This window comes from Chanos chanos, chromosome 13 (assembly GCF_902362185.1).
Source record: "Chanos chanos chromosome 13, fChaCha1.1, whole genome shotgun sequence".
Taxonomy (NCBI): domain Eukaryota; kingdom Metazoa; phylum Chordata; class Actinopteri; order Gonorynchiformes; family Chanidae; genus Chanos; species Chanos chanos.
The window spans coordinates 14,079,270-14,102,043 of record NC_044507.1 but is presented as its reverse complement, the minus strand read 5'-3'; the positions used below and the strand labels follow the sequence as shown (position 1 = coordinate 14,102,043).

The following is a 22,774-nucleotide window of genomic DNA, read 5'->3' as shown; positions in this document are numbered from 1 at the left end:
TCTGTTCTCCCGTGGATAAAAATGGCAACTGTCACTTTCGCTGATCCCTCAGCAAAAACACACATGCTCACGCACATGCTTCCCCTCCTCCCACAGCACACACACACACACACACACACACACACATATACAGACACTCAGACTCACAAGCCCTCACCTCAGGAGCTATGTAATCTGGGGTCCCACAGAAGGTGCGCGTGGTCATGCCCTCGTACATCCCCTCTTTGCACATGCCAAAGTCTGCGATCTTTATATGGCCTTCAGAATCCAGCATGACATTATCCAGCTTCAGATCTCTGTGACAGACCACGTACCAGAGAGACAGAAGACAAAATGAGAGTTTCTGAAGAAAGCAGGTGCACTAAGTTCATGTCATAAGTCGCAAAAACTGCTGAGCAATTACTCAGGGCTTGTAAGATTCTTTAGCATTTTCTATTCTGTAATATACAAAATAATGGAGCGTCTCAAATCAGTCAGGCTCCCTTAATGTGCTTTAATGAGCGATGGTGTGGACACCAGTACGAACGGAGACACAGATGAGTGAGGGCGTAGAGGGGAGAAATGGAGGACAAAGTCGGGACATATTTAAAAAAGAAGAATTGTAGCGAAAGGAAGTAGAGGGAGACGGGGGAGTGAGGGAAGGGAGGGGAGGAGAGAGGAGGAGGAGATGAAGAGTATTGTATAGAAGGAGGAGAGAAAGCCAAGGCGATTTTTGGCAGCGGTGTGTCTTGTGAGTGGGCTGCGAGGGAGGGCGAGGTGACCTCAGCCACGCTGCTGCTCCGTCATCAAACAGCATGATTAATGTGAGATGAATGTTTCTTCCCTCAGGGGACCAGAAAGCCAAGCAAGGGACTGAATAAAGACAGAGCTGCATTAAAGTAGATAAACAGCTTCTCTCTCCTTCTCTCCCTCTCTCTCTCTCTCTCTCCTTAACCTCTCAGCCCTCCCCATCACCTATCTCTCTGTCTGTCTGTCTGTCTGTCTGTCTCTCTCTCTCTCTCCAACTCCCCCTTTCTCCCTCCTCTCACTAAATGAGTCATTTCTCTTTATATTGATACCACTCTTGCAGGGAATCTAAATCTGTTCAGCGTTCAATCAGACTGGTCCTGGAAAACAAACATTAGACTTGTGGGGTGATTCCTAGTACAATCTGATTCGTAGCTGATGCTAGCTGTGTTTACGCTGACAAAAAAAAAAAAAAAATCTACCAGGTAGTCACCTAAACCACTCCTGCTCATTTTCAATGAGCTCCTAAATGCTTTAGAGGCTGTTACAATCTGAAAGAAGCAATATGGATAGTAATAGCAATAACATTCTCTCACCTGTATATGATTCCTTTTCTGTGTAAGAAGAACAAACCAGCAGCAATCTCTGCAGCGTAAAACCTGAGGAGACAAACAACAGATTTTATTAGAGATACAGTAACATTGACAGCAGTGGTCATAAAAACTTAAAAGGTTGTAGAAGTACTGGAAAAAAAACCCCAATGCAATCTGTTATGACTGCTTGTAATTACAGCTATAAAAACTTGTATGCGGCTAACGTGAAATTCCCTCTAGTATTCAGTTAGAAGTGGTTTGGAAAGGTCACAGTTTTGGGACTTTGCATTAAATATGAAAATGAGTGCAGCTACAGACAGCATTTGCCATAATTGAACAAATACTGCAATATATATTAGTTATTCAAATGTGCCTGTAAATAAATTATCTCAAGTTTGAACTTGTGACCCTAGCCTTGTTTCATTTAGATATCTTTAACTTGACTTTAGACATCAAATCAGCACGCCCGGGTTATTAACTGTGGAATCAGAGGCAGCATCGTCCAGGCATTAATTTTCTACACAGCCTATTTAAATCTGATGTATACAGAATATCTGTTTATTGAATGGACCACAAACACTGGCTCTATATTGATTCAGCCTTTGTGTTAGCTGTAGGTCAACAGTGTTCTGGCCTCAGTGTGTGTTTACAGTATGCTGGAGAATAAATATAAGACAACAGTGATTGATGAAGGAGAGCAGCAGGAGAGACAAACTAACTGAGTAAACACTGTTCTATATGTGCCCACGACCTGTCAGTGCAGTTCCAGTCAATAGTGAGAGAAGGCTAACTGTCCTTCAGGCTTGTACTGTATATGTAGCAGAATAAACATTCACAGTTCACACACACACACACACACACACACACACGTGTGCAGACACACAGACAAACAGACACACACACACACGTGTGCAGACACGCAGACACACACACACACACACGCATGCGCGTGTGCAGACACACAGACACACACAGACACACACACACGTGTACAGACACGCAGACACACACACACACACACGGACAGACAGAGACACACACACACACACACACACATAAGCGCACGCACATACACACACACACACACACACACACAAATCCCCACGCACGCACACACACACAAGCACAGAAAACTGTTTACTACTGACAGCTGAAATTACTGCCAAACAGTCACTGCCTCTGGATTCACAGACTGGACTGGGTTTGTGCAAAAGCTTTTTTTTTTATTGACTGCTATGCTGAGGACCAAGTTATGCTTTCTTACACAGCCTGTGGCTCCTTAAACTTTCCCACTTGCTGAATGTGGTACATGAGATCTCCTCCATTTATATACTCCATTACAAAGTAGAGTCGGTCCTGGAGAAGAACAGAAAGAAAAGAACACGGGGGGGTTTGTGACTCATGGTTATACAGCAAAACACACATTTCATTGTGATAATGAGACAAACCAACGCTTGTATGTGAGGTCTGTTGACAGAAAACATGGTTGAAAGATTCATTTTCTCAGTCTTTGATAACCAAGTTACACACACACTGATGTCTTTCATAGTGAATGAAATGGCATGGTAAAAGATAATAGCAGCAGCTCTCATATCTGCCAACCACCAGTTTTACTCTGTGGATTATCCGCCGTGGGGCCTTTGCTCAGCTCTGCAGAGGTAGGAACCTGCTATGCTGAGTGAGCACAGGTTGGTTTGCTGGTCTTCAGTGTCTGTCTCCGCCCTCATGAATAATTCATGATGCCACACTGAGGCCTCCTTCATTATTCATGAGCAGGGTGCCAGCATCGTGCCTGCCCTGCCGTGATTCCAGGAGGAGCTCCCCTCACTGATGCAATCCAGCAGTGTTGGTCAGGCGGCATACCCCAGACACACACACACACCCACACACACACACAGACCTCTAACCCATGCTGCGGCAGGATGACTCACTGCCTTTAAACTTTTCTCACTGTGAGGGGAGGGTCAGCAACGCTGCACTTTGTACACAACCCTGTTGAGCTGAGATGTGCATTCTGCATCCACAATGCAAATGTGTTAAATCAGCCAGAAACAGAAAAGCCACAGATACATGTCTGTTTAAACCTTTTACAACAACAACTGTAAATAATATTTACTCAAAATATTTACTCAAACTCAAACACATCTGTTAAGAAAAAATCAGGCTTTCAAGTAATGTCAAATGCTACACGGTACCCTTAGTATTGTTTTATTGTGCGTGTCAATTACTGTGCTACTGCACTTATGATGACAGCTGCACACTGCCATTTTCCACAAGGCTCCTCTAGTTTTACTAGACAAAAACCACAAAAATTCAGAGCAACTCCCAACAAGGTTGCCTGTCCATCCATCCATCTGCCTTACCACAGTCTGGAAGCAGGAGTGGAGCTGGGTGAGGAAGGGGGGTTTGTCTCTTAGGGCCAACACTCTCTTCTCCACCATGGTGCACTCCACATCATCATCCTGGATCACCACGTCCTTCTTCAGGATCTTTATGGCATACAGCTCCTCAGTGGACTTCATCTCTGCCAGCATCACCTGCACACATTACAGAACACATACACACATGCACACACACACACACATGTACACACGCACACACACACACACACACACACACACACACAACCACAAATCAGAACTACCACTTCTGCAAGTCACAGAGGAGTGAGTGAAAAAAATCTCTGTGTGAATCTTTGTCTCAGGGTTGATATTAAAATCACTTTGGTCTACTTTTGTTTGAATGACTGCACATAATTATTTCAGTTTAGCTCAGATTCATTGCTTTACATTCCATTCCACTGAACTGAGTTGAAATCATCCCGACTGTACAAAACTGAAACTTGAGTTTAATTCAGCTCAGCACAGTTCAACTCAGTGCTCTTTATCTAGCGGGGTGACGAAAATTATACACAGTCTGACCCCCTCACCTTGCCGAAACTGCCTTTGCCCAGCAGAGCCAGGAAGTGGAAGTCGCTGAGTCGAACCCTGTCCAGGTTATTGGAGGGCAGGCTGAAACGCCGGTGGTCTGATGGAGTAATGACTTTCTTCCCCGGGCCTAACTTGGCTTTCTACAACAGCAGCATAGACCAGTAAATACGCTGTGAGTTCACACAACCAAAACGTGAGCACATGCACAACTGAATGCCAATTCCACTGATCTTGGCGTCTCATGTGCAATAATAAAACAATATGCCAAATTATTTGTGGACAAACATAGCATTTCCTAAACGCTCGTATAACGAAGGCCAACTCTAAGTGTCACATGTGTGTAGAATAAAGCTGGTGGTAGAAAGCGGGAGGTGCCACTGGGGCCCCTGAAAGAGCCGCTCCGGGACAAAGATGTTGTATGGGATTTTAGAGGCAAATCTGCCCATCCCATTCATTTATGGATGATAACAATGTTTTAGTTCATCAGCACAGGGTTAGCAAACAGAGGATAGAGCTGCAGTTGCAACGGAACTTAATGCTTTAGTAGAAAGTGACAGGTTTGCTAATGACAGGGAGCAGCGCTATGCCCTTGACTTCTCCTTACTCTCACTTTAAACACCAGTGGAGTGAAACTCTGGGCTTTCACAAAATCCATAAGATTTTTTTTTTTTTTTATGTCGGTGTGACTCATGAAATATTTCTTAATGTCAAGGAGGACACTCTACGCAGAGGCACGACAAACAACATATTGCAACAAAATCTGAACAAAATATCGCCTTCTTTGTTGCATAATGATGCGCAGTGCATCCAAAACTTCAGAGTCACGGCCGCAATGCACTGCACCACACAGGTCTGAGCAGAGCTGAACTGCAGGGTCCCATTCTCGGCCTGGCAGTGAAAATGAAGCCCTGCCACGTTCCCCTCAAAGCAGGCAATTAGAGCCTGCCAGTTTTCACAACAGCGACCAACCACTCGCTCCCCTTACGCAAGAGAAGCGGAGAGCTGTCGGGGTGCTAACACGTTCTCTCTCTCTTTCTCTCTCTCTCTTTCTCTCTCTCTCTCTCTCTCTGTCATCTCGGCTTGGCCGCGCCAGTGCCAATTATGGCTTAACGCTGTGTTCAGACCACGTTACGGCAGACCACGTTACCGTGTGCGCCACGACGCTGACAATGTGTCTGAATACACAGGGGGTGTCTGTCAACGCTATGCGAAGCCTTCACAAACAATCTTCTCACTCCATCAGGCAAGATGGACATATGGCTTAAATGGCTAGAAATAAGCAGGATGTGTGTGGCGCGCCCTGTGATGTCTTTTCTTTATATCCAGACTGTATTTTCCAATAGCGCAGGCTTTACATTGAACCCTGTCTTTGCCAATCTCATAACAGAGAGATGTATTTTTGTTCAGGGCCCTTACGCCTGAATCATTTCTCAGGCTGCGTTGAATGACTTGCCATTTACGGCAGTGCAATAACAGGCACTTCACAAATAACTGGATATTACTCTCTATGTGAGGGAGTCTTAGGTCTATTCCCATTTGTCTCGAATTTATTGTTTTGCTGTTGAGCGGTCTGAGTCTGTACTCAAGACTGTGGGGGACACCTAGTGGATGATTTCTACAATTAGACGCTCTGACCTGAAATATGCCTCACAGGTTACAAAAGAAGATAGTTTGGTCCTTTATGTCATGGATGAATCAGGAAACATTTTATTTCACAGGGAAAATGCACTGACATATGAGTTTTAAACAATATAAACAACATTATCCATTGTTAAGGGAAATTTCTGAAATGACTGAGAATTGTACCTGTACTTGGTACATAATATACCTGACCTAAAACACTTGGAAATTCAGTTTTATAAGGATAATCATGACAGCACAATTTATAAAGAACAATTATGAGACATGGCTCAGATTCTGAAAACACGTAACAGTCACCAAAAACTGTAATCATATGCTGCCCTCTTGTGGACTGAAGATGAAACACAGCTGTAGTTGTTTGCATGCATGTTTTCAGATGACATGCTGTAACACTTGACCAAAGCATTTGGACGTATTAGCAAGGGAATTAGTATCATTACATCATAGACATTCAGAAACAACATATTCCTTTAGTCGTAATGCAAAAAATCACGTTTTATCTTTTTTGTGTGGGTTATTCAATGCACAGAGGTTAAGACAGAAGGAAGTGCGTGAGTGCTTCATTTTCCATTGGATGCTCATGGAAGCATGCTTTAGTACGGTGCAATGTGCGGGCCCTCTATAGCCGAAGATAGAGGCTCGTTAACAGAGGGTACAGAGCAGACCACTCACATGGCAAGGGAAGAGGAGGCATATTGATAAGCCTCTCCCTCTGGCCTCTGTAATCTGCCCATTTACTAACAACAGCATTCAGTATGCATTTGTTTCTGTATTTATGTGTGTGTGTGTGTGTGTGTGTGCATATGTGTGTCTGCCTGAGTGTGCACTGTAATTTGATTTTCCTAAACTGGGTGTTATGTCTGCTCTCAAACTGGCTGTCTGACAGCTTCATTTTGTCAAAAAAAAAAAATTCTGGCAAAATGACCTATTTTTTGACTTGCTTTTTGAGACTCCTCTGTTTTAAGAATTTGTGTGTCAGGTGAAGTGAAAATAAAACATTACAGACAGTGAGACACTAAGCCAGGGGTCTGACAACAGCGTCTTTATGTGTCTGTGGGTGTGCTGCAGTCCTGTAAGAAATCTGATTGCATCTTTGTTAGTAAATCTGATTCATTTGCAGTAGCAAACTGCTGCCACGTGCAAATAATCAGAGTGTGAGATTCAACTAATGAAGGGATAATAAGGGTGGAAGAGAGAGAGAGAGAGAGAGAGAGAGAGTGAGAGAGAGAAGGAGATAGGGGGAGGACTGATGGAGGGGGAGAAGTAGAGAAAGGAGAGGTGAGCAAGCAGGAGGTGCAGGAGAGAGCTACCTTGAGGAAGTGGATATTAAGTTGGCAGGCCTATAAGAGAGGAAATAAACTGGAACGTTAGTTGGGTAAATTGCGCTTGTGTGTGTGTGCGTGCGTGTGCGTGTGTGTGTGTGTGCGTGTGCGCGTGTGTGCGTGTGCGTGTATGTGTGTGAGTGTGTGTGTGTGTGTGTGTGTGTGTGTGTGTGTGTGAGTGTGTGAGTGTGTGCATGTGGAAGAGGGTGAGTTGGCTGGGCTTGTAAGGCAAACAACAGAATAGATTAAAAGTAAATTTGAAGATGGTTTCCAGATGTTAGTGTGGGGTAGTACTACATTAAGCTATATAGTAACCGCTAACAAGATTTCATTGAGTATGTTGTAAAATAATTACTTACAGTTTCCAAATATATGCACACGACCTATAGAGGCAAAACTGTCATGTGTAGTAACCAAGCAACCCATTTCTGAGCAAACAGACTCTGAGAGTCAACAGGCTTAGGAGGATAGGAAAACAGTTTAATTATAGTTTTACGACACTCCGCAGCACTGTCAAAAGCAACCCCGCGCTCACCGCTTCTCTGATAACCGCCACAACGCGTTCTTTAAAGGTTTATGTTGTTGTCATTGCCATGCCTTGTTTATTGTGCGTTTAATCTCATAATATCTCGACAGACATTCTTTTTGCAAAGTCTTTTTAAGACTCCTTAAAAAGAGGGTCACTGCTTTTTCTACTTTACTTTGTTCTGGCAAACACTGCGCACTAGATAACATTCCTTTTAATGAACGCTGGACTGAGGTGCAAAAATATTCTGTTTGTGAATCCGTTTCAGAAATCACCCATAAAGTTCAATGCGTCTGAGAACCCAAGACACATCAAAGAACCTTCCATACAGAGTTGGAAATCTAATCAGTATAGCATTTCCTCCTTTAATCTCACAGAAACCGTCAAAGTCTACAATGGGGATTTTGCAACACTTGGTATGTCGGGGCCCAGTTTCCAAGGTAACGCATGCATTCTTCTGGCTGGTCTGCTACCTTGGGATCTCAAGGCCACATTCTATAGAGTGAAGTGAAAATTAAAACAAAGCTTTGCGTCAAAACAACTCCCTCTGTCGAAGTGGATACCATTTTTTTTCTCCCTCTCAGGTAAAGTGGAGTTGAGAAAATCCCATGAATGACACGGGAAAAGAGTGTAAAACTCTGCTTTTGAGGGTAGAACTTCATATGCTGTTCCATTTCTACCTGGAGAGCAACTGAAACTTTGATCTTTTTGACCCCTGACTGACATTGTTCACTGCTGCAATATTTAACTGTCATTATCAATACTCCCTAAAGAGACTCTAAATGGTATAAAATGCCATCCAACCTTTTCACCTGTCAGTCTATTATACCTTGAGAGTCAGAGAAGAAAAACGAGAGAGATAAAGGGGGAGAGAAAAAAAAAGAAAGAAACAGAAAGTACACAGAGCATAGAGATATAGAGATAAGCATGAAGAGACACAGACAGACAAAGAGACTGGGTAGAAGAGAGAGATATGAAACACACACACACACACACACACACACACAGATAAAAGGGGAGACAGAAAGACAGAGAAAAATAACAGAGGGGTACAGAGAGAAAGAGAAACAGATGGAGAGAAAGAGAAAGAAAACTGTGGCGGAGTTTGAAGCTAGGCTTGCTATCAGGCCATATGCGACTCACACCAGCAGGGATGTCCTGATGGGTGAGCTCCAGATCTCCAGCGCAGACACTGTGACTGCCCACCACGGAGCTATCGCATGTGCCCAACACATGCACCAAATGCCCCCGTTACCATGGCGACAGGGAGTTTCACTCCGCCACGAGACTAGCTGAGCACTCCATGCATAAGTTCAGCCACAAAGATTAAGCTCAACCGAATGCTGAGATGAATTCATTAGTTCAGCAGGGGGATGTGCCTGACTGGGCTCTGATTTTTCATAAGTGTAGCGGGAAAGCTAGCATATAAAAGGAACCCTCTAAAAGTCTGACATTACGCAGACTTTTTTTTTTTTTTTTTTTTTGATTTTTCCAATCTTCACTTATGTTTCACACATGTATGAACAAACCGATGTTTTATATGAGGAGCTATGAAAGAGCTCTTCAGTTCAATCCTAAGGTATTGTTTTCCGGGGAATGTGAAAACGCTCCAGGCTCTGAGAGGAAATAAAGAGCGGATGAACGTTATGACTTTGTTATCTCTCCTTTTCTCACCTCAAACTTCTGTCGGAGTTCCAGGTTGATGTCATCCACGTCTGGAATGGGTACATTATAGTACTCACCCTCCTCTTGGTTTAACATCTTATACCTGTGGCACACAGAGAGTGAAAAATTATATATATATGTGTGTGTGTGTGTGTGTGTATTTGTATGTATATATATATATATATATATATATATATATATAAATAAACCTAGAGCTGTAATTTACACAACATATAATGCATATAAAATGTGTTATATCTGTTATATGTGTTACATATTCTGCATATTCTGAATAACCAATATTTTTTCCCCTTATGTAACTCTATATGTGGTATGTAACTCTGTGGGGCCCTCTTGAAACATCTTCATTTAAAACATCATAAAATGTTGCAAGTGAAGATAACTTTCACTTCACCACAATTACACTCTGTGTATTATGCCCGGAACATTTTCCAGTCACAAATACACAGAGATTCAGAACTTCCTGAGTCTACGGAGGTGCTGTGTCCAAACTACAGTCCCTATAAGACAAATCACAGACATGGACTATGCAGCTACACACTGCTGCCAACTCACTGCTCTTCATCAACAACCACAGTTCCCTCTGTACAGTATATCCTTTAATATTACTCTGTGCGCCAGCCATACAGGTACTGAAGGGGGCACACACACACACACACACACACACACACACACACACACACACACACACACACAGACTTCATTAAAGAGCATTAGGAGATGAAGTGGATAGCTCATTGGATCACTCATTAAACCACTGCTGGCTGTAGTTATCAAAACACATCATTCTGTAATGACCAGTGTCAGGCTTAAAACCATAGTCTGGGAGATACCAGCCACATGTGGATTTGAGAGCTATTTAATTCACTGCATATGATAGCATGAGTCAGCATGAGGAAAGCCATGAATGAATTAAAGCCACTGAGGACTGAGGACTGCTGCTTGTCCATGTATGGTGTTGAAGAGGATTAGATCATTTACGGGTTGTGTTCTGTGTATTTTCTGTGAGAGTTACTCCCCAAAGTCTAATTTTAATGAAACCTATCAAAGAGCGAAAAGAAAGACCTCACACCAGTGTGCTTCATGCAGAATGAGAATGAGATGAGAACTATGAGTCAGGCAAGTCTGGACTGTGACTTACCAGCCACACACGGGTGCTTTGATCAGTTCGGACACACCAAACGACATTGAGCCCATGAAGTCATTCCTGGTGGTCCGGTCCCAGTCCCAAACCTCCACCGACAGTCGTCGGTCTTTGTCTGACGCCTTTAGTTTGCTACACACACACACACACACACACACACACACACACACACACACACACACACACAGATAAACAGTGTTTGATAGTTATGATCAGATAGCACATCACCTCTCTTCAGAAGAGAGTCTATATCTATTAACACAGGTAAAACTTATAATAATAATAATAATAATAATAATAATAATAATAATAATATAACATAATAAAGCTTAAAATATACCAGGAGCATTAAACAGATTGTCTAATCAGGGCTTCACTCACAACGTGAAAGACTCATTCCAGGTGGGGTTTAGAGAGGAGCGGATGGTTCTGGTCTTCTGCTTGGTCTCGTTCTTGGGGTCGGGGATGAGTTTTAGTTTGACATATGGGTCTGACAGTCCATTGGGGTCCATAGGAATGAGGTTTCTGGCCTCACCCACTGAAGAGGAAGAAGTGATAGAGGTTGATCATTCAGATCTCAAAGTAAATAGACATGCTGGGGAATAGGAGAAAAACCAAGAATATTTTGCATGAAACAAACAGGCGCCTGTATGTTATTTTATGTGTTTCCTTTGAAAAGAGAGGATTAAAAAGGCAAGAAAGTTCCCTGTGTCCTAGCTGACAGACACTTCTGTGCCTTGCTAATATCTCCTATAAAAGAACAGTGATTTTGTAGTAGAAATGTGTCCATTTGATGAAAGACTGAGGTAATTACTGTAAATTAGAAGACATGGGGGAAAAAACAAACCGATTAATTAAAAAAAAAAAGAATCATATTGGCAATACACTAATATGACTGAATAATGTATATAACAGTGTAAATTAATAACAACATTTTTAGAAACTGATTGTGAACCATCTAGCTTTCAAAATAATGAATTTGATTCAAGCCACATGGAATGAAACGTAAAAACGCTTACTGGCTTAAAACATGTCATTTTGTTCAATACTTTTGAGCTATTCACCCGTGTTATTCTTGAACTCCTTCTTGATACAGTATGTGACTGGGCATACAAATGATTGGAGGAGGCAAACACACTGTGTCTTCCAGTGGCATGGCAACATTAAACATATTCCATCTCCAAGGTAACCTCTATCAGGCTATATTATGCAAAGTTGGAACAGTGGGGACGAGAGCAAGAGTAATGAAGGTTTGCAGGTTACTCTTCACTCTCAAAGCTTTTCCCACAGACGTCTCTCGACCAGAGGAAACGTCTCTCGACCAGATTAATGAATGCACACGATATAGTCGTCTCAGAGGCGTTCAAGATCGCCGACCCTAACATACACCAAAAGAAAAAAAAAAAAGAGAATGATATTCTATTCCAGACACGTACACAAGATATTAGGTTTTAATAAGGGCAAAGGTCAACCAGACTTAACATTCATCCGAGTCAATAAGCGGAAACAACTCCCTGGCATTGTGCAGCAGCTGCCAAAGTTCAGAGATCTCCCTAACCTGTCACATGCACTCTGAGGTGGGTCTATGAGAGAGGGGAGCGGATGACTGGTTATTGGAGAGGGGAGACAGGACCAGATGTGTCAGGGTGAGAAGACCTGCGCTGACACCGCTCTGTTGCTAATCGATGTGGGGCAGACACTAGTGCCTCTCTCATAGTGGAAATTTTTCAGTCCAGTGGCTTAGCAGGTGAGGTTCATGTGGGAGATCTACTGAGACGTGACCCGAAACAGTAACATACAGTACAGAGCAACGGTGTCTCTCAGGAATTGAAGGGTATCTGGGCAGTGAGCAGGGGATATGCTGGATAGCAGACAGACTTGGTGTTCAGACTCGTTTGTGAGAAACAGAATACATAACCTCACCATACTCAACTCTTGCCACCGCTGTTAAAGAATTTACACAAATCTGATACGCCATCACACAAAGGAACGGGCAGCTCATTCTTTGGTGTGACGCATTCCGTCTCTTTTCCGACTGAGAAAATAAAACTGTCAAGCTCTAGCATGAATAAACGCGGGTGACCACGTTGTGTCAAGCTGTAATGATCTGCATGTCCAAAAGGGGGAGACCTTGATCCCTCCATCTTCTCTCTGGCAACCTGCGTGCAATGAGTTGACTTGACTTTGACTCTGCGATGTACTTGCATCCAGGGGTCTGTCATTGTGCGCGCACTAAAAAAAGTCCACTTAATTCAGTGTGCCAAAGCTCAACAACGCAAACTGCAGGACTGAAAAGAAATCACTGTGGAGGAGTAGGATGTCTTTTAACAGTAGCATGAGAACACCCCTCATCTGCCGACCTGCTCTTAGAGGACATGGATTATAAGGTAAATAATGTTAAAGCTATAAGATAATAAGAGTCGTGAAACAAGAGCGCTAGCCGTTCTCTTTCAAATCCGGGGACTAAATATTTGTGTGAGCGGTGTCTGTCTCCAGTATTCTTCCACGCACCAGGAGACACCACCAACAGCCAAGCTGTTGTTGCTTAGATACAAAATTTAAGAGAACTCCCTGTCTCTTCCGGACCTCATCACCGTATTTTGTTTTTTTTTTTTTTTTCCCAGACAGTTTCGGAGAGGCTGACTAGCTTTGAGTTCAGCATAGGCTGCTTATGAGGGATGTCCTATTGTTTCCCACTGTTTGTTTTTGTCACAAAACAAGCCTAAGGGATCTTGATATGTTATGTAGAGTGTGAGAATGTACAGCCAGGAAATGGTTTCAGATATTCAGAAGGAAAACTGAATGTCTCTTGACATTCCAGGCTATCAAATACTCATACAATGCATATCTTCTTCTTCTTCTTCTTCTTCTTCTTCTTCTTTTTTAAATGCATTGATAGCATCAATAATTATAAAAATGATTATAATTGATTTTTTTTGGGGGGGGGGGGGGGGGGGGCTCAGACAAATATATCTTATTTTACCTTTTACTGTCACCATTATGTCTGACATTACATTACCCTCTTTTACTTTCTCATTTCCTCCTTATCATTCTCGTGCTTTAATAAATCACAATAGGCCACTTCACCAAAACAATTACTATCCAAAGTTAAACTATTGGCACAACTGTTATTGTGGTTATGACAATACACCACTGTTATGACAGTGTCACCCAGAACTGTAATATTCTCTCCCAATCGGCATCTTTTAGCTTTCTCAACTCATTACCTCATCAATTTTATAACTCAGGACATCAGTAAAAAGTTTCAAATAAAGTCACAAACAGACTGTTGATATTACTTTACATCTCTGTCCATTGTTTGACTTGTCCTTGAAAGTAAAGCTTGATTGTCTACTTGTTCACTAGCACCCATAGGCTTGAATCGATCCTGCCATCTTTTCATAGCTGTATTGTTTCTACTATTGTTGTGCCTGACTGCTGAAATACTCGAAGAAATAAACAACAACAAAAGATCTTTCTCTCTTTCACTCTGCCTTTACTGTAACTCACTGACTCTCATCTTTACTTCCAACACAATCCATTCACTCAAATGTATCACCTTTATTTATTTAATATTTAAACTGCATTTTACTTTTGTGAAAACATAAGAAGTGTCTAACATTGATAACTGTACATGTGGCAAAGAGGAGTGTGCGTTAAGCAACATTACAACATAACACCCCCACTACTGGAAAATGGTTGGTCTGTTAAATGATTCATTTTAAGTAGTAAAAATGCATGTGAGAGCACTCACTAAAAGAGAAATTGAAACAGTGTGTTGAAAGAGTGACAAACTGCCTGATCATTTCAGCTACTTCCTGAACTATTTTCTGTATACTGAGTAAATAAACAAATTAATAAATAAATAGTGTGTTGACTGTGGGTTGTTGAAATATGAAAGGAATGAAATCTGCCTGTAACTTCAAGTTCTTTGAAAAGTCAAGCAATTTCAGCCTCAGGTCGGTGAAAGTGTCATAAACCATTAAAATGTGATCGTCACATTTCGGCAGTTCTCCCAAAAAGTAGGGTCCTTAGGCAGGAAGATGCATTGGGACTGCACCCCAGAACAGAGATGTATCTGTTGACAGAACACAGTGTTACAGTGTTTCATCCATCAGTGAGTCTAAAATGGGGCTGAGAACTCTCATGGAGAGAAACGGTGAAAAATCAGATGTTTCATTTTACTGAGTTCAGTCACTGTCAATCTACTGAACAACATTAGCATCTACACAGCTAGCTGATATAATTACACAACTAATGTAAAATGAATGAATGAATGAATGAATGAATGAGTGAGTGAGTGAATGAGTGAATGAATGAATGTTAGAGTGTTTCCACACTGGACAGTCAGGTAATTTTAGGCTGTCAGTCTGTAGCTCGTGCCAGCCCAACCCAGCTATGGCGTGAGAAGGGGGGAAGCTGGAGTCATTTGCAGCAGGTGCTCACTGATGACTGACTTGAACGAGGAAAGTATTTAGTCATAGTCTCTCAAGTAACAAACACAGTTTGTAACATGAGGTGTTATAAACAACTACAAATTCTCTGCATCACAATTAAATCCCATAATGGTAATGTAGTAATATTTTATGGCTAAGCAATGTATTTTTAGCAAACAAAAATACAGTTAAATGAGATCGACAGATAAAAATCTTGACCTAAATTCAAAAGCGATGAGTGTAGTTATCTTCCGCGGCAACCCTCTTTCAAGGGCATATTATGACTAAACATAGTTGTAGTCCTGTATTGTAATACGTGCGTGTACTTCTTCAAACTGTTCTTCATTATCATCAAAATCTCACAGCGTTAAAACATATGTAGTCCTGAAATTCTATTATACGTGACTAGGCTTGAATCTGGATTCGCACAGACGCACAAATCCCTAAAAGCCTCTGAAATTCAGACCAACTGTTATGTAATAAATGTCCACTGCAATGCAAGTTTGTAATCAGATAATACATTTAAATGAGCTGGATGCCTTCCACTGTTAAGTAATACAGCAGGGAAGGTCACTGAGGATTCCCTTCACCAAAAATCCCAGCAGAGGTATGATAACCTATGGGTTATGCAGGACTTTGACAGATCGGTGGTTAAATATAATACTTCTCAACACTCAGGTGCTTTGGGACAAAATGTGTACTTCCAAACAGGCTGGGTTACTAATTTTGAAAAGGTGGTTAATCACAGTAGCACTTGACAAATAGCCCTCAGTGTCTTTATATTTCCTCTGAGTTGGGCTATTAATTACAACCTGTTAATTTTCATTTCTTGACTGTGATCTTATGTAGGCCTGAGAAAGCAGATGAGAGTAGAGGGGTGGGGGTGGGGGTGGTGGGGGGGGGGCTCGGTGCACTGAGGCTCGGTGTGTATCTGAGGCTTATGGTGAGTGAGTTCTGCTGAAGAGAGGTTGCGTGGCTGCCTGAGGGATATTTGTTTGCAGTCTGAGTCAGAGAAGAAGAGGAAAGGAAAAGGTTTAAACAGAGAGCCACGGCCATACTGCTGTGTTCTTGGCTGGGCAGATTTAATCAACCTCACATTAGAGAGCTGAACTGAAGTGCACTCTCTGTGTGTCTGGGGCACGCAACAGGAGCTGACTGAATGCACACGATGAACATGAGACTAAACCTCACTAGATAAAGAGAAAACCTTTGACACTTGTTACTATTATTTTGCTACAAGAGCAGTGAGGTCAGTACATTTTGAAATTGCGCACAACTTACTATAGCACTGTGTATTTGTAATATTGCTATTGCTGACACTGTATGGCAATTAAATGTGTTTATAGAACACCCCACTGACATATAACTGACCTAGTAGATATCAAAGATATCATGCAGACAGAAACATACAATACCTGACCATTATGTCAGATAAAAAAGAGAAGAGAGTACATTATACCTCACTTCTAAATATCTATGTAACTGCTGACAGCAAACTGATGACACTGTTCAGCAAGGTTCATCAGAATTTTGAAAAATTTCCAGTCTCATCTCTAATTTTAAATACATTTTTTTATAACATCTGACTTCAGATGAGTTGGCAGGTTTGATGCGTGTATCAGTAGTATTTCACATTGACGACGCCGCTCCGTGACACGAGGGAACAGGGCACAGCCTGGCACTGCCATTCACACTCTGCAGGTGAGGATATTAGGTAGAGGGCATGCACAGGTTGGGCATCACCCACTCCATGCTCAGGTCTGAGAGTGGGAGGGCACCTGCTGGGGCTGAAACCGCTAATCTCTGTGCTGCTCCATTTATTCAAGCTGTTGGTAAAATGCTCCATTTCTTTCCATTGTAGGCTGGAGAAAACACACTTGGGGAATCGCTTCCTTCAAAACGCTTGATAAAGACAGTGGTATGTGCAATCTTCAAACTTTGTCACTTTTGCGATGTAAGTAAATTTGAAAAAACCTATGTTTACCGCGCTATCGTGTTAATGAATTCCTTCTACTCCTTGCAGCTGTCTAGACGGAACAATGCTATTAGTAATTACTGCAGCCACGAATGGCTTTCCGGTTAACTAATGCTTTCATTAGACTGTGTTGTGTTCTGAAGGCTGGTTATTAGACGGCAAAAATCAGGAGGGAAAAAGATTACAGCAAACACTGTTTCTTTGTTGTAATCTTTTGAAACTCAGAAATGCTGACAAGCACTGTATCAAAATCCACATTCTCTAAGCTGAAATTTATATAGCCTTGTTTAAAATAGGCCTATTTCTAGAATCAGCAACTGTTTAGAATTTTGAATATATCTAACCAGTGGTTGACTTTTCTCAAGAGAACCTCCAGGTTCCCACTTAAGCTTCCTCTGACACTGGAGTCCCCAGGCCAAGCCTCACTTTCACTAAGAACACAAGTAATGAGGACAGATTCACAGAGCCATGAAACTGATCAAATCTAAACAACCAAGACCTCAACTCAAATGAATCAAAACTGACATCAATCTATCAGTTGCTTATTAATTAAGAAAAAAAGAAAAGAATTTGCATTTACAGACTCCTCTGAAGGGTCATTTCAAGTGGATGGTTTCACACACGTGGACATGCAGTCTGTCTCAAGGAACTTGATAAAGCTCTTCCCTGCTACCTAAGGTTTCTGTTGTGTTGCTTGTGAGGTACCGTGATCCCTCCTACCTGTCACATGGAGTCTGTCTCCGTTGACCTCAATCTTGAGGAAGAGCCGTCCTCTGCGCTCTGTGTGGTCTGTTCCACACAGACTTGGCACGTTCATCACACACTGCTTGTGCACATTCATGTCACAGGCTGAAAGACACACAGCAAAAGACAAGTCAAGTCCTCAGTTCTGCCCCTTACCATACCCAGATCACACAAAGACAAAAACAAAAGCAGGTTACTACATCAGGGAAAAAAGGGTCAATATACTGTAAGCACTTATAAAGACCCAGGAACACAAGAGAGGAGTAAGAGCTATTTATTTAAACACTTTTACACTACATGTGGATCCACAGGGAGGGGGCTGGTTTTACGAATATTTCTTCTGAGGGACTCTATTCTCTTTGCTTCCGGACATTTGTCTCAACCTGTTTGTGTGAAAAGAACTGTCCATGGCGTACTATTGATTTGTGAAATCACAGACACACACACGCGCACACACACACACACACACACACACACATACACACACACACACACACAGGTACACAATGTACTCAAGCAAGTGATGAGTATAGGCCTGTCTTAGTCTCTGGGTGTATTTGTGCAGGTGGTCTGAGTTATAAAGGTGTTGTAATGTTATTTGTACAACCAGGCTGGCTGGTAATTGCACAGAGCCATAAGCCCCAAAGCAGACAACAGTATGTGTGTGTGTGTGTGTGTGTGTGTGTGCGTTAGAGAGAGAGAGCGAGAGAGAGCGAGAGAGAGAGAGAGAGAGAGAGAGAGAGAGTTTGCATGTGTATATTTTGTTATAATGAAGATAAATACGGTAATGCAGAAGTGACCCTTCCTCCCCCACACCTGGGCATAGAGAGAGTTGACAGGGAGATCAGGTCGATGTAACTGTAAATTTGGTGCTATCCCCACATCAGTTTATTTCAGTCTGCTCTCATTTAAATCTCTGACAACAGTCCAATCAGAAGGAGGAGAGGAAAGAATGCATTGATGGGTGGATGGATAGAAGGATGGGTGGACGGAAGGAGGGAAGGATGGGAAGATGATGACAATAGTGACAGGAAAAGAGGTAAAGACTGAGAAACACAAACAGGAAGTTAGGTAAAGCCCTCCAACAGAGTTAAAGAAGCATCTATGTCTAACGACACCTATTTGCACTCCACCTCAGAATAGGAATACTGGAATATTGGAATAGGATTGGTGACAGTGCTACCGTGACAACAGCAGTGAATTACAACAGCTCATCTGGGCAGTCTAAGGCAGGGCACGGGATGGACTCAAGCTTGGAATGGACTATGTGTTGTTGAGAGGATATACTGAGTGGAAAGGAGAACTCACTGTCACACTTCATTCCTTGGTGAATGAGTCCGTAGAGCAGAGAACCGCAGTGGTCACAAAAGGTGGGGCTGCCATATGTGTGGATCTTAAACTTGTGTTTACTCCTTGGGTCCTGCCAAAAGAACAAAACGGAAAAATCAGTTTACCACTGACTAGAACTATCAGATTAACCACATACACTCACTCAGACTTCAAATTCTTGTTGAAGGTTTAGGTTAAAAAAATATCAGAAAATACAATTTTGTATAAAATGTTATCCTGTTAAAAAAAGTGTTACCCGCGATTTGTATTTCCAATTGAAGAAAACAAAGCAGTTCAGTAATTTCAGTAATATGACTTTCACACATTTTATAACAATTAACAATTTTATTCTTTTTCATTTTTCCATGTATTGACGAGAGCTGTCAGTAATATAAAATTTATTCATGTAACTGAAGCATAATTTGGTAGGTGGCTTTCAAATATTAGTAAAAATCATAAATTTACATATCAGAGGTTAAACACAGCACAAGCTCTATCCACATAAAAACCTTTAGGGTTGAACAATAAAAATGAGTGATAAGTCTCTTGGCCTATTTGATAAAAGAAGGAAATTCTAAATAGGGAAACCAATTAATGTACCCCGGCGCTTGCTAAACTTAATAAGAATTGAAATTTGCTGTCGTGGCAGTACTGAGGAGTCCCTACACCACGCACATTCCATTTCATTTGACTTACTAATTTCCCAAGCATGAGAACCATATGAATGATGATCGCACTCTGTGCCGTCTCATTTTAAGGTGACTCTGTTACCCAACACCTTGTGCTGTTTCCCATTTTCTCCACAAGAAGAAGGGGAATGCGCTGAGTCACAAAGCAGTTAAAATATAGCACAGGATCAGCAGAGGGATGTGAGTGAACACGATTATTATAGTATCACTGTGTCCTTGTCTGGGTATTGCGCCATGTTTGAGACATGGCAACTTCTGGTTCTAACACAGGTAATGTGAAATGATAGTTCAAATGCTCTGTAACTGTGGTAGGACAATCCTCAGTTTGGAAAACAGAAGGGTCCAAAACAAACTACACCGGCATGTGTTGTTCATGTATGCAAGGTCCTGAACACCTCAACTGTTAGATGATGGCCGAAACAAAAAAATTCTGGAAACTTCCAGCTTGAGGACTGTACATTATAAGGACTGTTGCTTTAAAGTCATTCAATTTACCATAACATCAGAAACCAAATCACTGAAGAATCTTTGATCTTGAGGACTATAACAAGCAACCATAACTTTTCATGTCTTGCCTTCAGACAATAATGGCAGCGCTCAGACACTGTCACTGTTATCATTCAGATAAAGGAAATTTGAGCCACTCTTGAAATAACACAGCCTAGAAAATTCCATTTCCTCCAGACAGAGCCCGTCACCCAGATGCATCTCTATTTGCCACTGTATGAGTACCACAGACAATGTTTACACACACTGGCCTTTTGAGTTTATAATCAGAGAGAAAATGAAAAAATACAAATTACAAACAGCAGAGAAACCTGGTGACTGTGAGTGGCACGGTATGAGTCATCTTTAGAGAATTCCGGAACGCTTTAATTACAATGTTGCCATTAATAGCATAAATAACATTTCAGCTACTCTCTTTTTTTGCCCACAAGTTCTTGTTGTGTCAACAAAGAAAGAAAAAAAACTAAGAACAGAGTATTTTTTTTTCTGTTTATCTTTTCCTGTAGATATACACAGCAGGCTTCTTTGAGTGTCTGTGCCCCTGTTGACTACGCAATTCCTCTGAGACCTGTGTCCCTGACAGTCTTTTAGCCCATCAAACAAACCTAACAAACATGCAAACAAATAACAGGGATCCCACAGCTGAACAAGAATTATTCATTCTTTCTCTTGGCCTCGTTTCCCCCCATTCCATCCCTCTCTCCAATCCCACCCCTCCCTCTCCCTCCCCATGGGATTCCATCCTTTTTTGCTTTCTCTCCCAGTCCCCTTTCTGCCTCTTTCTTTAAATCACTTCGTCCCTAAATTCCATACTTCTCTGGTTCTCTCTTTTAGTATGTGTGTGTGCGTCTGTGTGCATGTGCGTGTGTGTGTGTGCGCACGCGTGTGTGTGCATCAGTGTGTGTGTGTGTGAGAGAGAGAGCCTCTGTTTAGTGCATGTGTGAGGAGATGATTACCTCATGGTAACATCCAGTAACTGGACTGTGAGACAAGAAAAGAGAGTTAGTTTTATCATGCTCTTGATCTTTGTCATGGTGGTTTTGAGGTACACCCAATCTCTCTCTCTCTCTCTCCCTCTCTCTCTCTTTCTTTCTTTCTTTCTTTCTCTACCTAGTTGTGTTGCACTGATACAGAGACAACCAGCCATGTCTTCCAATCTCCAGTCTAATTCCCTTCACTGTCTTCTCTTCTAATAACAGACGGGGAGATTAAAACTGAATACAGTGTTGCTGTGGTGAATGTGCCACCAGGAGTGTTTGTGTGTGTGAGTGTGTGTATGTGTGTCTCTCCGTGTGAGTGTGTGTTCGTACAGCTCCTGGGGCTCTCCCAGAAGGTGTCTGCACTCTGCATCAGTGTGAGAGTGGATCGCTGCCAGTGTTTGACCTTTTGTTCTAGGACGTTGCTACTCGCTGATTTTCAACATTTTACTTTTTTTTTTTCATTATTATCCATGTCTGCAGTTCTCTATGAGGAGAGCATGTGAGATTTTAAAACAAGCGCCCTTTGTAGCTGGAGACCAGGAGTCACATATAGTAGACACTTGATTCTACTGCTGAAGTAGCTTTACTGTATCAGGGAGCTGAAAATTTCAGCCATATAAGTGTAGGTACTGCTCATTCATCACCATTACTGTTTATCTGACAAAGATTTATGGATTAAGATCAAAGTGACCTGCAAGTCCCCAACTCTCCATACAGTTTGGAGGACAAAACAAAGAAGAAGTAGAAGGGGAAAAAGAGTGCCAGTGAAGCAGGCTTTCCTTCAAATGGACGCCCAAGGTGGCATTTCAATTACTCTATAACTAGTGAAAAAATAAAATCAGCAAAGATTAATGTGGACAAAAAAAATATTATCTCAAATTTCAAGAGAATGACAATCACAGAGACAGACACTTTGCCAGATATAAAAGGAGTTCAAAATGTCAAGGTTGACATGTTGACAAAAACAGTTATTTATTTTAGTAAATATTTTAGAAGTCAAAAACGATAGTTCGCGATAATAAACAATTTAGTTTGGCAGTGATCATGCATTTTTTGCTCATTAAACTTCACATTTTGCAGCTGTTTTGGAGGAAAAAAGAGGAAATAGACATAAAGAGCTAACACCCCCCCCCCTCCCCAAGAAAAAACAGTCTGCAGAGACAATAACAAAGACATTGCCATTGTGTTATTCCAAACCTGAATCCCAAATGTGTTACTCTCCAATCTGAATCTACAAGCCAGGTCACCACAAGCTACTCAAGTTCTACTCAAATCGCGTCTGTGGTTGGTTCACATTCAGCCCTTGTAGTAATTACACATCACTCATAGTGAGCTGTCTCACAAGCTATGACATCACAGGATGTGAATCTTCACACCATGACCTCTCAGTGACGGGGCACCCTGGGCTTCGTTTCATCTGGTGCTACCTGGGGTACCCCTATTCAGAAACATGGTGTGTAAGAAGTCCAGAGAAACTTCGAGAAAGACATTCCCATAGGCGAGAAGACAATCTGTTTGAACATCCTTTTTCTGTGATCTTCTCTAA

General features: G+C 41.9%; 1 protein-coding gene across 2 annotated transcripts in view; it reads right to left on the bottom strand.

Annotated features, from left to right (window-relative positions):
• Positions 1 to 22,774, bottom strand: part of prkcab (protein kinase C, alpha, b) — a 90,603-nt gene that overhangs the window by 7,479 nt on the left and 60,350 nt on the right. The window contains exons 4-14 of one of the 2 annotated variants that reach the window (XM_030789861.1): positions 19,032 to 19,143; positions 17,700 to 17,828; positions 10,950 to 11,106; positions 10,566 to 10,700; positions 9,413 to 9,506; positions 7,201 to 7,230; positions 4,249 to 4,389; positions 3,683 to 3,856; positions 2,584 to 2,675; positions 1,323 to 1,385; positions 158 to 296 (exon numbers count right to left, since the gene is read on the bottom strand). In XM_030789861.1, coding sequence (XP_030645721.1) covers positions 158 to 296; positions 1,323 to 1,385; positions 2,584 to 2,675; positions 3,683 to 3,856; positions 4,249 to 4,389; positions 7,201 to 7,230; positions 9,413 to 9,506; positions 10,566 to 10,700; positions 10,950 to 11,106; positions 17,700 to 17,828; positions 19,032 to 19,143 — 1,266 coding nt within the window. The remainder of the gene's footprint in view (positions 1 to 157; positions 297 to 1,322; positions 1,386 to 2,583; positions 2,676 to 3,682; positions 3,857 to 4,248; positions 4,390 to 7,200; positions 7,231 to 9,412; positions 9,507 to 10,565; positions 10,701 to 10,949; positions 11,107 to 17,699; positions 17,829 to 19,031; positions 19,144 to 22,774) is intronic. The other variant, XM_030789862.1, reaches the window with a different exon arrangement.